At 39.4% G+C, this 13,436-nt stretch overlaps 1 protein-coding gene across 10 annotated transcripts in view; it reads right to left on the bottom strand.

Moving 5' to 3' along the window:
- The window catches only part of Lrrc7 (leucine rich repeat containing 7), a 688,618-nt gene that overhangs the window by 71,197 nt on the left and 603,985 nt on the right, over nt 1–13,436 (bottom strand). For 7 of the 10 annotated variants that reach the window (XM_060392421.1, XM_060392420.1, XM_060392426.1 and 4 more), the window contains 2 exons: nt 11,477–13,157; nt 7,826–7,966 (listed from right to left, as the gene is read on the bottom strand). In XM_060392421.1, coding sequence (XP_060248404.1) covers nt 7,826–7,966; nt 11,477–13,157 — 1,822 coding nt within the window. The remainder of the gene's footprint in view (nt 1–7,825; nt 7,967–11,476; nt 13,158–13,436) is intronic. The other 3 variants (XM_060392425.1, XM_060392428.1, XM_060392429.1) reach the window with 1 other exon arrangement.

Genomic DNA, 13,436 nt, shown 5'->3' with positions numbered 1-13,436 from the left:
CAAGTAAGCCATGTCTGCTCTGCTTGCTAAATTCAGTTGTTTATGTATCACTTATATATTAAATTTAAATTCTTCATAAGTTTTAAAAAATTGTTTTCCTGCTTCTGGTTTTTAGCCAAATATTGATGTAGATGTTTTGAGATGATTTATACATTAAACAATCATATACATCAGAAAGAGACCTGTAACATCTACTGGAGAGGTAACTGGTGGTGTATACAGTGTGGGCATGCATACAAAGTCCTCTTCCCCCCTGACCTCCAGGATGCTGAGTTCTGCTTGCTTTATTGGGAATTCCTGTGTGAGTCAGTTGCTGCCCATGCCAGTCCTTGCCTCTGTTCTGAAGAATGCCTGGTAGTGGCGCCTGGTTAGTGCTTATACCAATTTGGTGTGAGGAGGGTCCTTCAACCTTGGTGAGTGGGGTTACTGCTTTCGTAAGCAGCACAGAGAGCTTCCTGTCAGGCCTCATCTGGCTACACTGAGCAGTCTGCTACGGTCTCTTTAGAAAGCAGTCCGATACCCACCTTGTTTGTATTCTGACCACATGTATGTTTTAAATGAATTGCCAGAAAATATAGCAAAATTAATAGAGTTCACAGTGAGACTTCTTAATCTCTTTAATGGGCATAATAAAAAGTACACAGCTCAAATTTCAACTTTTTCTTTCACTGTGTAAATTCTGTTCCTGTAAGTCCATCAGGAGTTAAAAAAAAAAGAAAAACGATGCTTTAAAATATAAACTCCTGTTAAGAGTGACTTTGTGTTCAAAAAATTTGAAAAAAGAGTAACACACATGAGAAGCATGTTTGAAAGTAGAAAAGTAGTGATCTGATGTATGATTGAAGTGGATTTCTAGTTTTTCCTATGTCTAGACTAATATGTTCACATTTGCCCGCGCACTACTTTTCTAGATATTAAAGTATGGCAAATAAGAAAACAAGGATTAAGTAGCTAAAAGGTATTCACACACTCAAGAGTGATTGTCTAGTATTTTTTTTTTATTTTTTTTACACTGAAATACAGTTTTAACTGTATACTTAATTGAAATAAAACTGTGACAGTAGCCAGGTTTGATAGCACAGGCCTGTAATCTTAGCACTTGGTGACTGTTATGGCATGATCTTGAGTTTGAGGGCAGTCTAGGCTATATGGGAAGATGTTGTCTCAAAACTACCTGACCAGCCAACCAGTCAAAATTGGGATACAGTACTAGATGGGATGTTTAATTATAGGATCAAGTTATAAAATATGCCATTATCCAAAGAGATATGAGATTTTTAGTGTCTGTGTCTCTTTGGTGTGGGGCCTCTGCCCTGTCATTTGGCTGTCTCTGTGTAAGGCACACTCTTGAGAGGTGCACACAATTCAGCACTGGTTTCCTTTTCTTTTTCACGTCACTCTCATTTTATATGTATTTTTTTTCTTAAACCTTTTCTTACCTTTACAGAAACGAATAATCTTGAATAGTCACTGAGAGCTCTTTAAAATGGCACAATTCTTCTTGGCCCACAACAAAGGTGCAGCTTCATTCTATCAAAACCCTGACATCATGACCCAGGTTCATCAAAAAGTTTATAAATTAATTTGTCTCTTTTGAAAAATTAGAATTAACTGTCACACTAGTTCTTTAATATTATAAGGGACACAGGAACAAAAACATCAGGATCTTTGAAGAGATTCTTTTTCACTGCATAGTAAACTTAATGGAACTTCCTAAAAGCGTTTTCCTTATTAATTTCAAAAATGAGCTACTGTTTGATTTTTCCTAAGGGAGGCACTAAAGCCTGGAGAAACACAAAGGCCACAGAAAGAACTTACTGATATTGGGTAGTGAAAAAGGATGACTGAAAAGTGGAATATTTTAGCATGCCTTCATTGTTTCTCAAAGTAGGACATATGCTGTAAATAAATTTGTTGTCTAGATGTTAAATTTCTCCTGAGAATAAAAAGGAACTACTGGAAAGCATGATAGAAATTGATGCCATTGCTGTTACAATGTTTTATTTCAGAGATAACAAGCTAAACCAGGTGTTCACAGCCTTTCAGTACTCTGAAAGCCTAGGAAGGTGTCTGACATTCTTCATCTCACACAAGCAGCCAATGAAACATACTGCATAGGGCCTTAGCTGTTGAATTCTGCTGGTTTTGTTACTAGAATAAATGACCAGTGTGATTCAGTGAAAAAGCAAATATTTTGATAAGGACTATATCTTAAGAAAATTGGCTCCAAACTCTGCTATGGTCATTGGTAGATTTAGTGTTGAGGCTTTCTGAGAACGAAGAATGATGATAAATGCCAAGTAAAAGAAGTAATTTCTAATCTGACTGAGTCTTCAATGTGCATTCCTTTCTATATGTCTGAGTATACTTGTACTTGTATTTGTGTGCGTGAATTTGTCTAAATAAATGTACGGTTGTAGAAGTGTATATATCTGAACAGCATTAGCATGAGTAGATGAGCAAAGCTGAATCAGCAGCCTGCTAATTAATGGGGTACAGCATGCTTGTGAAATTATTTGTAATGCTATCTTGCTTGAGAAAATATATCAGTGGAATTAGATTTATACACTATGCCAAGTTCTTATGACATCTTTGGTAATGCAAGGATCTATTTTGTCCGAAAATTAACACATGATTTATAAAGGGAATTTCCATAGATTTAAGAAAATGTTAAAGATAATTTGTCCCAAGCATCATGGTGACACATGCCTATAATTTTAACACTCAGGAGGGAGCCTAAAGCTGGAGAATCACAAGTTTGAGGCTACATACTGAGACCTTGTACAAAGCAAAACAAAGCAAAGCAAAGCAAAACAAAACAAAATGCTAAAACTGGAGCAAACATACAAATTAATAAATAAAAACTAACAGCAAAAACAAAAACAGGAATTGCTAGAAAAATAATCTGCCCAAAAGTTTTTTAGTGAAATTGTTTCTGTATTAGTATTTCAGCAAGCTTTTGAGAAGAGATATTTATGACAAAGGGAAATATGTTGTGAGAGAGAATTTCTGTGGTTATGATTTTTAAAGACTGTGTTAGCCTGCAACAGAAATGAGACATCACCCACATTGATACTAATGTTGTTTGCACATTTTAGCCTCTGTCTATTACAACTGTGTGCATTTGCAGGCGGCTGGCTTTTTTCATTATTAGAATGGTGGATTGCTCTTTCTGGAGGGATAAAGAACCAGTAATAAACATAGCAGAATCAACAGGAGTTACAGCAAAGCTGGCCTGAGGTACAGCATAGATCTTGCTTTGCTTTCAGCAGAAAAAAGTGGCATTAAATAAATGACCCTTGGCTTTAGGATGAATAGCAGTGATGGTTTCATCCAGTCCTGAGCCATCTGCATGGGTCCAGTGGAAAATGAGACCAGAAGTTTAAAACCAGTCAGGGCAAACTTTGCTGTCTAAATTTCTGTAACCCAGTAATATCTTACACAGTAATAAAATGATTTAGTAACTAATGAAACAGACGTTTTCACCCAGATAACTTCAAAGAAACAATTATTCAATTATGAGTATATACATACATTTAAATGACTTTGGCCTGCTTTCTTTGAAATCATCGTTTATATATATTACTGCCCAATTCTATAAACAATAGTCAAAAAGATTCTTTGGTGCAATGTTATGGTAAACAGTAAAAAAAGAAGAGGTAGAAAAGGTAACTTTAGGTCTGTGGAATCTACAGGGTTTCTAGTGGGAGCCATGCCCTGGGCTGGTCCTAGCAAAGGCCACTGTTTCCTCCCGAGCTCTCTTGTGCTTTGGTAGTGTGGCTGCTGCATGGTTAGCATGTGATGCCAGGATTCTGTAATAACCAAGTCACCATGCACATCTTGGTGAGGCCGAATAGTCAGGAAGTGCAGATGGATCTGATCAAGCAAATGGTGATTACTGACAGCTCAGATAACTTGAGACATTTCTCCTCAGCACCTACAGAATCATGTGGTCATGTTTTGCTGGGTCAGTGCAGACCCTCCATTTACTTCCCCTTTTAACTTTTTCCCATATCATCAGCTTTTATGGCTGTTTGATAATAAGGTGATTAGCTTAGGAAGTAACTGTGTCTTCTACTGTGAGTCATGTATGAAAATGGCTGGTGTTACAATTGTGAAACTGCTTCGCCATATGTAGAAAGGGAAAACACTGGGTACCAGGCAGAGGCAGATTTCAGTTCTTTCTACTACTATGCTGGGTGTCAGGGGCATGACAGTAAAGCCCATGACATGTCTGTGTGATTTGTGAGCCCTGATCTCTAGTCTGTCTCATACACCTCCTAAATATTCCATGTGAATTGCAAGAAAAGCCATCCTTAATGTACCCCATAGTGTCAGACAGAGTGAGTTCTCAGTGTTTCTCAGCCTTTGTCTTCCCCAAATGGAAATATTTATCATTCTATCATTAATGTAGGCAATAAGAATAGTGATTTGAACCGACACTTCCTTATAATGATATCCTTTTCCCAGTAACATAACATTTCAAGACAATAGCTGAGCTCAATACAGTAGAACACATCAAAAACAGCACATGAACCATTGAAAACATCATAGAAAGTTGACTTGAATGCTTTTTGGAAAGGCAGCAAATAATCAATAAGTGAATGGGTGAAAGAATGAATGAACAAATAAATATGAAATTTTAGAATCCTATAATTTAAGTCTAACTTATGTGTCAACATTCTAGTTCATAAAGTTCAACAGGAGCACCAACAAATTAATGAATAATGATAACTCTTTATATTAATTGTTATATTTGGTAGCATTTTCAAGAGTATCTTAAAGGCTTTCACGAAATTATCATATAAAATGTAATTTACTGTTTACAGAATAGAAAGACTACAGTTAGCTTTTAATCCATGAAAAATGTATGCTTAACCTGGCATGCAGTAAATAGGGATGGCTAGAAATGTTCAAAATCCCAGCGTGTTTCCCTCCCTTGAATATATACTGTGCAAGCACCACAGTTGCCAGGCCTCTTCATCATAAGCAACTGAGTCCTTTAATGAGCTGATCATGAATTTGCTTAAGGACAGTGTCAGTGTTTCAGAGGGAATAAGAGTGCTTCTTCCTCCATATACAAGAGGCCAGGTTTGGGAGGCAGAGATGGCCACAAGGCGTAATTTCAGCCCTAAGTGTCCCATGGGAAGGGCACAACTGCCACAAATGAGTGCTCAGCATTCCTTTATATTCCTTAGGAAGCTTCATGTTTTCCTTCTAGATGCCTGAGAGTGAGGTTCCACATGAAGGAAAACGAATGTCGAGTATGTTCTTGCCTGGCAAGAAGATTGAGAAGAACATGTACCAATATGATCCAGTTAGCCTTGGCTCCTGAAGTCATGGCAGTTGGTCAGAAACTGTGAATGGATGGAACTGAAATGGCGAAAAAAGAAGATGTAGACAAATGCTGCACGTTTTCTCTCATATACAGACTTTAATATATGTGTAAATATATTTGTGTATGTGTATGGGACCTTGAGAGAGCAAGAAGAAATCTTGAGGGTGGAGAAAACAGAAAGAGAGGATAATAGTTCATGTGACATGGAAGCAGAAGGGAGCTTTTTTGGGGGAGGAAGGAGGCCAGTGGGGAAGGGAGACAGGAGGACAGGTAAGAATACTTTTCCTTGTATGCTAATTTAAAAATTATATAAATATAGATTAACTTTAGAGTTTGGCAGAAAACCTCCCCAACTTTGCAAAAGAAAGCTTTGCAGAGATGATGAATCTGGCAGAAGAGACAGCATTGGGTATAACTCACAGGCTGAACTCCCATAGCCACAGCCATAGCCACAGCCACAGCCACAGCCACAGATTTGGCTGTATTTTGAATGCTTATGTGTAAATGTTTTCAAACTCGTTACATACCAGGTTGAGTACTGTACATTTTTCATAGACCTTAAACTGCTAATTTTAGAAATGGCCTTTTCATTCCTCTTCTTCCTTCTCCTTTCCTTCTTCTTCCTCCTTCATGCAGGAGATAATATAATGACAGTAATTTACTTTGAAGTCTTTCACTGTTTAAATTGTTGGTTTGCAATTTATTGTGTTTTCCAGAGGGACTTCCTGTAAATCCTGTTAGTGCCTGAGAGATGATAGCTAAAGTGCTCAAATACAGCTCTGCAGTATTGCTTTTACAGCTCTGCACCATTGCTCTGCATTATTGTGGTGAGGCATAACTATAGTGAGAGGTACCTCATTTATTCTCCAGGGCCACTGCACCCCAAGGCTAACACAACATGACAGCTATGAGTCCTAACTCATATTTTAAGAATAACTGGGATGCCAGGGAGACATTCATGTGCACTGCTACTGTTCAGTTAACACATGAGTCCAGATAATTGTATAGATTAAAGAATAATTAGGGCTCAAATTAATCAAAACAGTCTTGTCATATTTTTAGAGGGCTCCAGCAATAGCTTTCTTCATACCAAGATTCCTTTAATCTTCTCATGAATTTTTTGAAATTTCCTTTAGTTTTACAGTCTGATTTGCACTATTTCCCATGTCCTTTTGGGAAGGGGTCTGTAGTTGTAACAGCTCATCCATCTGGGAGTGTGGATAAGATAAATAGATCCTCTTTGGATAGAAAGAATGAGGGCTTTGGATATCTAGGAGGTACCAAGAAAATTGTTGTGCTGATAGTGTGATAGAGCCAGCTTGTGCTGGCTTTAACAAATTATCTGCACACAAGTTCAGAGAGTGTGGGCTGGGCCATGAGCATGTCATGATGAGAGATTATTTGCTGACCTCAGCAAATACCAGCAGAGAATGTTGTTATGCACCACTGGCCATCCCCTGAGAACAAATAAAATAATATTTAAAAGTTTCCAGTTTTGGTAGGTTTTGATTGCTCTCTTTCCTTCTCTTTCTGTGTGTGTGCATGTGTGCACATGTGTCTGTGAAAAGTTGTGGATATAAAAATCTCTATATTATGCTACCACAGCCTGAATTAAACTATCTAGAGTTAGGGAATGTTACCAGACATTTGACAGTGAATGTGAGGTGTCAAGGTATGGGAGTTTGTCTCACATTTAATTTTCTACAGAAAAAAAAAGGCTTGGAGGGTGCTATCACTCTGTTTCCCTATTTTGTACTGCTTTTTCTACAAAATGATCACATTAACATGTTGTTATAATAACATTGTATGAAAATGACTCATTTCTCTCCACTGAGATGTAACAGAGAGAAAGCATTAATCAGTTTAAGCAGGTGAGACTGAACAAGACAAATGTTTCCTCAGCAATAGGAATTCTTCCTCTCATTAATATACATATTACATATATTGCTAATATGTACACATTTTTGTTTAAAATATATGAACTTGTTGCTACTTACATCTCTTCCTCCTGTGCTCTATTTCCACAAGGACTTAAAAAAGCATCTACCATGGTAAACATTTAACTTCTATTCAGGATATTATGCTTTCTAAAGGAACCACCCAAATCCAAAAGTTTTCAGTGTTGTTCTCAGAGTGCTTCACCAACAGGGGGCAGAGGTAGTCTCCAAAACAGTAAACACGAGATGTGCAAACACAAAAGAAAAAAAAAAAAACATGAAAGAATAGGAAAATAAGTAGAAAGGTGATGCTTAAAGCAACCCCAAAGGCCATGTGCCTGCTCAGTCCAAAAAGCAAGAGTCTGGTAATCAATCTAGCTACAATAAACACTGAGCAGCTACGATTCAGGCTCTACATCATTTGCCCTGGTGCTCTAGGACTATGGAGAGTCCGTAGCAAGCAGGGCCGGATGCACAGCTTAAATACATCAAGTGAACAAACATCAAGTGGCTTTGGGATGCTGACACATGTAGGGCAATCCATACTTACTTTCTGAAGAGGTAGGTCTTGAAGGTCAAATTTAGACTTAGTCTGCAAGTTTAAAGTCATGCTTCTGCCTGCATGCATTGCTGAAATACCTCCATAGGGCAGCATGCCAAGGTTAACTGTGTTGTGTTTGTAAGCAGCGTTCTGAGTAGAGGAGATAACCACGTGACAGGGTGTAAACACGGGCTCCACAAACGGATCGTTACATGAACACATCTAAATTCATAACATTGAACTGTAAGCGGGCAAACAGTAACTCTTCATAAACATGCGCTCCATCAGACAAAAGCATACAGTAACAGGGTTAGTTGTGCACATAATGAGTGCCGTCCAGAGCTACAGAAATGACAAGCAAAGATACACTGTTTACACCTGCTCTCACATAAACGCTAAGGGTCTGTCCCTTATATATCATGGTGATCCTGGCTGGAGACAAGTATTGCTCATTTGCAGTTGTCTATTAGTTTTGCAAATCAAAACAGTGAGATTTTAATAAGATTCCATTTGCTATAAATCTCATTGTCTCACATATTGAGGTCAGCACATAGAAAAGACAGATGTTAACCTCTAACTCTGCCTAAGCCAATGTGTGGCAACCTTAAGGGCAGTTATAATTTGAAAATGGTTTGTGCTATTCTTTTTTGTATGCATTAAATATCTGCACAGCATTCTGTTAATATTTATATAGTGGATATATATATATATAGTGGATATATATATATATATAGTGGATATATATATATATATATTTTTTTTTTTTGGCCAGGTACTAATGAGTAGTAGTTTTTCTCTATAGGATTTCAGTAAAAAAAAAAAAAAAAAAGAAATCAAGATATTTTAAAATGGCCTGGCATCAAATTTTCAACCTACAGTGGAAACACAATCATTGACAGTACTTGCATCTGTCAGTAATTCTCTTATTTAATGCAGTAGACCTTTTCTTCGCTAGCACTGAGAACTCGTAGCTGGATGCTATTTTTGCTCTGAGGGCACTGTTCTCAAAGCGATGATGCTTATCATCAGAGTTTTGTGAGCTATGGAGAGAGATGACTGGTGATATACTTTTCTGCAAATTCAACTTGTTAAGGACTATGGACTAGTTCCCTGTCAACACGCCCAAAGTGAAACAAGACTCTCAGGCTCTTCCTGGTTCAGGGTTAATTCCTTGATGTCCCATAGAGGACCAACAATCTCAGACACGTGGGTTCACACTTTAAATTCTTGGTCACAGTGGGGCTATGTCATAGAAGCATTAGCCAGTAAAATAAGGGAAAAACAGTATCACTTTTCTAGTGTAGCACTTGAAGCCGTCTCTCTCACCAAGGCCAACACTGAGATCTTTTGCCAACTCAGTGTTGCACTGTTAAGCCTATAATAGGAGCAGGCCTGTAGGCAGTTTACTTTTATGTGAAATCACAAAGATCCTGCAGCTGCTGGTGTTGCTATTGGCTGAGGGTTGGATAGCTTAGCTGAGTTTCAGAGGAAAGAATTACCCCACATCTCTGGTGCATTGGATCATGGACAGAATGTCAGCTCTGTCAATATCATTTGACATGGTAATAGGTACACTGGCATCATGAATTCGTCTGGGACAATATCTGGGAGATTTCAAAGGAAATGCATCTTGAGTTATTCTAAGTAACTCAGCTGAGTGGGTAAGGAAATGTCACTTGGAGTACACAATAAGAAAGCTTCCAGGAAACTGGTTTGGAGCAGTAGTCTAAAGTAACTCAACTTCTTGAATCAAATGCGAAACTATTGAATATACATCAAAATTGCTCTGAAATGTTAGTGCTAGAACCAGTGAATTATAAACAAAAAGCTCAATGGAAAAAGGAGGTGTCATCACAACAATGAAAAATATAGATAGATTCACGTTAGCTGTCTGGGCTAGGCAGGGCCTTCAGACTTGCTAATTCAGACCCTTCCCAAGCTCTGTACTGTCTACGTCTACAGGAGTCACTTATTTCTTAATGTCTTGCTTCAGAGTGGTGGGGCACATCTATCTATGATACCAGTGAATCGATAATACCAAATGCTTCACACCATGCTTTGTTTCCACTCAGTATCTGTCTCCAATAACGAGTCATCATACATAAACTTCTCACACTGTCTTAGGACCGTTCTTAGTTCATATTACCCTGTTATATATGGCCATCTCTACGTGAGGCCAGAGTTCCCAACTGTACTGTATTATTTGAGCCTAAGTATTTTCACTTTTAAGTCATCTGTCTACATGGAGGGTAGCTTGAGGTAAGGCATATGCCATCTGACCAGGTGTCTCCTGATGCCAGCCATGAGACTTTAACAAAGTTTTCCTCAATGGATAAACTGTACCTATTTGAAATATTTTGATGAAATATTTTGCAAGGCAGAGCCAATTTTAGGAAAACTGTTTCCTTGTTATGTAGATACAACCTGCAAATCATTATTTTTAAAAGACTAAGCCTGAAAATTCAAATTTAAAAATACATAGCACACTGAGCTAGCTTTGTAAATGCCAACATTAAGTAAAACTGAAATGACAGAATGAAGCAACCTAGTAGTGTAATATCACTCAGAACACCTAGTTTGAAGACATGACCGGGAAAGGCCCCATTTTTGCAAACAATCTTTAGTTTTGATGTGAGTTTGGGGCACACACAGCTTTCTGAACTAAGGCCATAAGGCTCCATGTGCAATGTGCAGAAGCTCTAGAAAAGGGAAGTTTTGGTTTCTCTTAGAGAGGCTTAATTAGGCAAAAAGAATCTGTTTTGTACTGTTTTTCTGTTTTTGTTTTTAACTCTCCAATCACTGTTCATTCCACATAATATTATGACTCAATTTTTAACTTAAGAATCTGCTTTGTACTGTTTTTCTGTTTGTTTTTAACTCTCCAATCACTGTTCATTCCACACAATATTATGATTCAATTTTTAACTTAATTAGGATTAATTTGGTATTTATTTCTTTGTTTTGCTATGGTGTACACACTAATTTGTTACATTTATAGTCTTCTTGAGCCATCATCTAAAATTGTTGTTTGTAGCTTGACTTGAATTGTAGAATTTCCTTCTATGTAAAAGACAATATTGTAAATGGCAGGATTTTTTAGTCGAATAAAATAGTGTGTAGGAGGGCATTTAATCTCTGCTTATTTTATTTTTCTGTTACTTGCTGGGAAGATTATTGCTCATTAGAAGTAAGAACTTCAGTTGTCCCTTAGCTGTAGCTATGTGCAAATTTTATAAACAAATTAAGCCCGAGTTTAATATAAGTGAGTCTATGTGGAAAAGGATGAAATACTCACTTTTTATAGACTCAATAAAAATAACACTCTTTAGGTCACCAGGGAACAGTTTTGGGTCCTGAGAGAGGCAGCCTTGCTTTCATGGCTAGAAAGACATTGAAGCACCATCCCAAACAATCGAGTCAAATTCTTTCTTACCAACAATATTCAGGTTTTGATATGTAATTCACCTGCTGGTTATGACTTCTCAGAAAGCATAGGCAATACCCACAATAACCTACTGCAACCATCCCACCCACATAATAAAAATAAAATTCTGGGAGCTATCATTCCTATAACTCATGCATCACCACATGTGCTCAGAGATACCAGGAAAGTAAAACCCAAGGCAGGAGGGGAATTCTTACAGAGAAATGCTGACATACCCTGTCTAACCTTCTAGCTTCTATATGTCTAAGCAGCTGCTGTCTCCAGTCTGCCGGCATTTTGCCACAGCTCTCCTCTCCCTTCACAGGGGTGGGCCTTGTCTTTATATCACTGTTATCTGATGTCTTGTCACCATAGTTACCCAAGTTATAGTCAGATGGTATTTTTTCCAGGAGGGCTGCCATGGTAGGCCTAGCTGAAACTGGCCTTGTTTGGGAGGCCCCATAACTCTCTGTGCTGTAGCTCCTGGCGGATAGAGGCCTCCTCTGGGTAAGGTTTTTAGCGGGGAAACTGCCCGCCTGCGCTTTCACTTCTTGATATGAAGGGTGCTCATCTTCGTACCTGCCATTCCTTTTGAGGAACTGGGGATCAGTCATTGAAATGCTGCTCTGGCCTTCCAGCCCTCCCCTATAGGCTGCTCGGCCATACCTGTCACCAGGAGCCAGCTCATGGGGCTCACTGACCCTTCTGAACATGGCCATCTCAGTAGAGCTGGCCAGGGAGTCAGCCCTCCTTAGGAAGCCTGCCCTGGGCCCCTGGCTGGCAAACTGAGCATTCACCATGACATCCTCATTCACAGATGGCTGGGAAAAGGAGAACATCTGCTCCATGGGTGGGTATCCTCTGTAGGCTCTGGGGCTGACCAGATCCTTGGCGATGTTTTTGCTGGGCTGCTGCACATACTCAGAATTGTGTGCAAAAGGGGGTGGAATCCTCTTCTCTGCTTTAACTTCCACTGCCCCTTGTGGATTGAAGCTTTGGTCAAACTGATAGACCTTCTTAGTCATAGATGCTTTTTGTTGGGGTGGCCCTTTACTACTTCCGTACATGAGCATCTCGTCATCCAGCATAGGTACCGACTGGCTCCTGGACATACTGGACATGCCATGCTCTGGTCCCAACAGCTTGTCTGGCCTCTCATGGCTTCCTAAGTGATCACTCCCAGAGGCATAGTTTTCCAGTGGAATGTTATAAACCTTGTAGGTGCCGATGTCAATCTCATCAATACTCTGAGACTTTTTGAATTTGTTGGACCTTATGTCTTTCATGAGTGGGGAGAGCCTCTCTGTGCTTTTGCTCATTGCAATAACACCTTTAGATGATTCTGGACGGCAGTGGATTTGAGAAAAGACATTACCAAGACTCCTGTTGGGGGTAGAGTCATGGTACTCCCATGGCACTCCTGGAGAAAAGGGACCAGCTGCCTCTGTAGGCTCCTTCATGTGGTCTTTTCTTTCAGGCAAGGGACTGGTAGTAGGGGTTGTTTCTAATTTGGAAGGAAAGGCAGTCCTGTCTTCAAATGGACTGGGTGTTCTGGTCCAATTCTGCCAGGGATTGGAAGGAGGCACTTCTGTTTCTGGCGTGTGTCTGTGTGTGGACTGCTCCAGTTCCAGGGGAACACCGACGATCCTTTCTTGCCTGATTAATGGCCTGCGCCCATGAGCAGGTATGCTTCTGGCCTTTGAGCTTAAGAGAGGATTGTTGTTGGCATTCTCGCCTGTGGCTTCCTCTGAGACAAAACCTGTGTTGTCATAGTGGGAGCCATCAGTCCAGTTGTCAGAGAAAGCATCGCTCATTGGCAGCCGGTCAGGACGCTGGGGGAGGTTCCCTGGGGGAACAGCCTCCCGCTGGCTGAGTAATGGCTTCGCATCCAGAGGCTGTGGGAAAGGTGGTGCAATCCTGTGAACACAAGTGGAAGGAGAAACATGACCAAGAGGGAGAGCTGACTTTTCCAGAGGAAGAATAAGTAACAGAGAAAGCCATCAGCCTTTGTGTAGTTCATTTATCTCCAACTGTCATATGGTTAGAGTAGCATTATTTCATATCTACCATCCAAAAAGTCCACTTTAACCTGCTCTGCCTTTCATATCTTCTGTGTATCCACAGCCTTCTAGCACACTAGGAAACCTACTGCCTAGTATGTTCATTGTTTACTGTCTTAGGTCCTTCCCTGGAATG

Source organism: Meriones unguiculatus, chromosome 10 (genome assembly GCF_030254825.1).
Source record: "Meriones unguiculatus strain TT.TT164.6M chromosome 10, Bangor_MerUng_6.1, whole genome shotgun sequence".
Lineage (NCBI taxonomy): Eukaryota > Metazoa > Chordata > Mammalia > Rodentia > Muridae > Meriones > Meriones unguiculatus.
The sequence above is the reverse complement of the archived record's forward strand: the minus strand, read 5'-3'. Positions and strand labels throughout refer to the sequence as shown.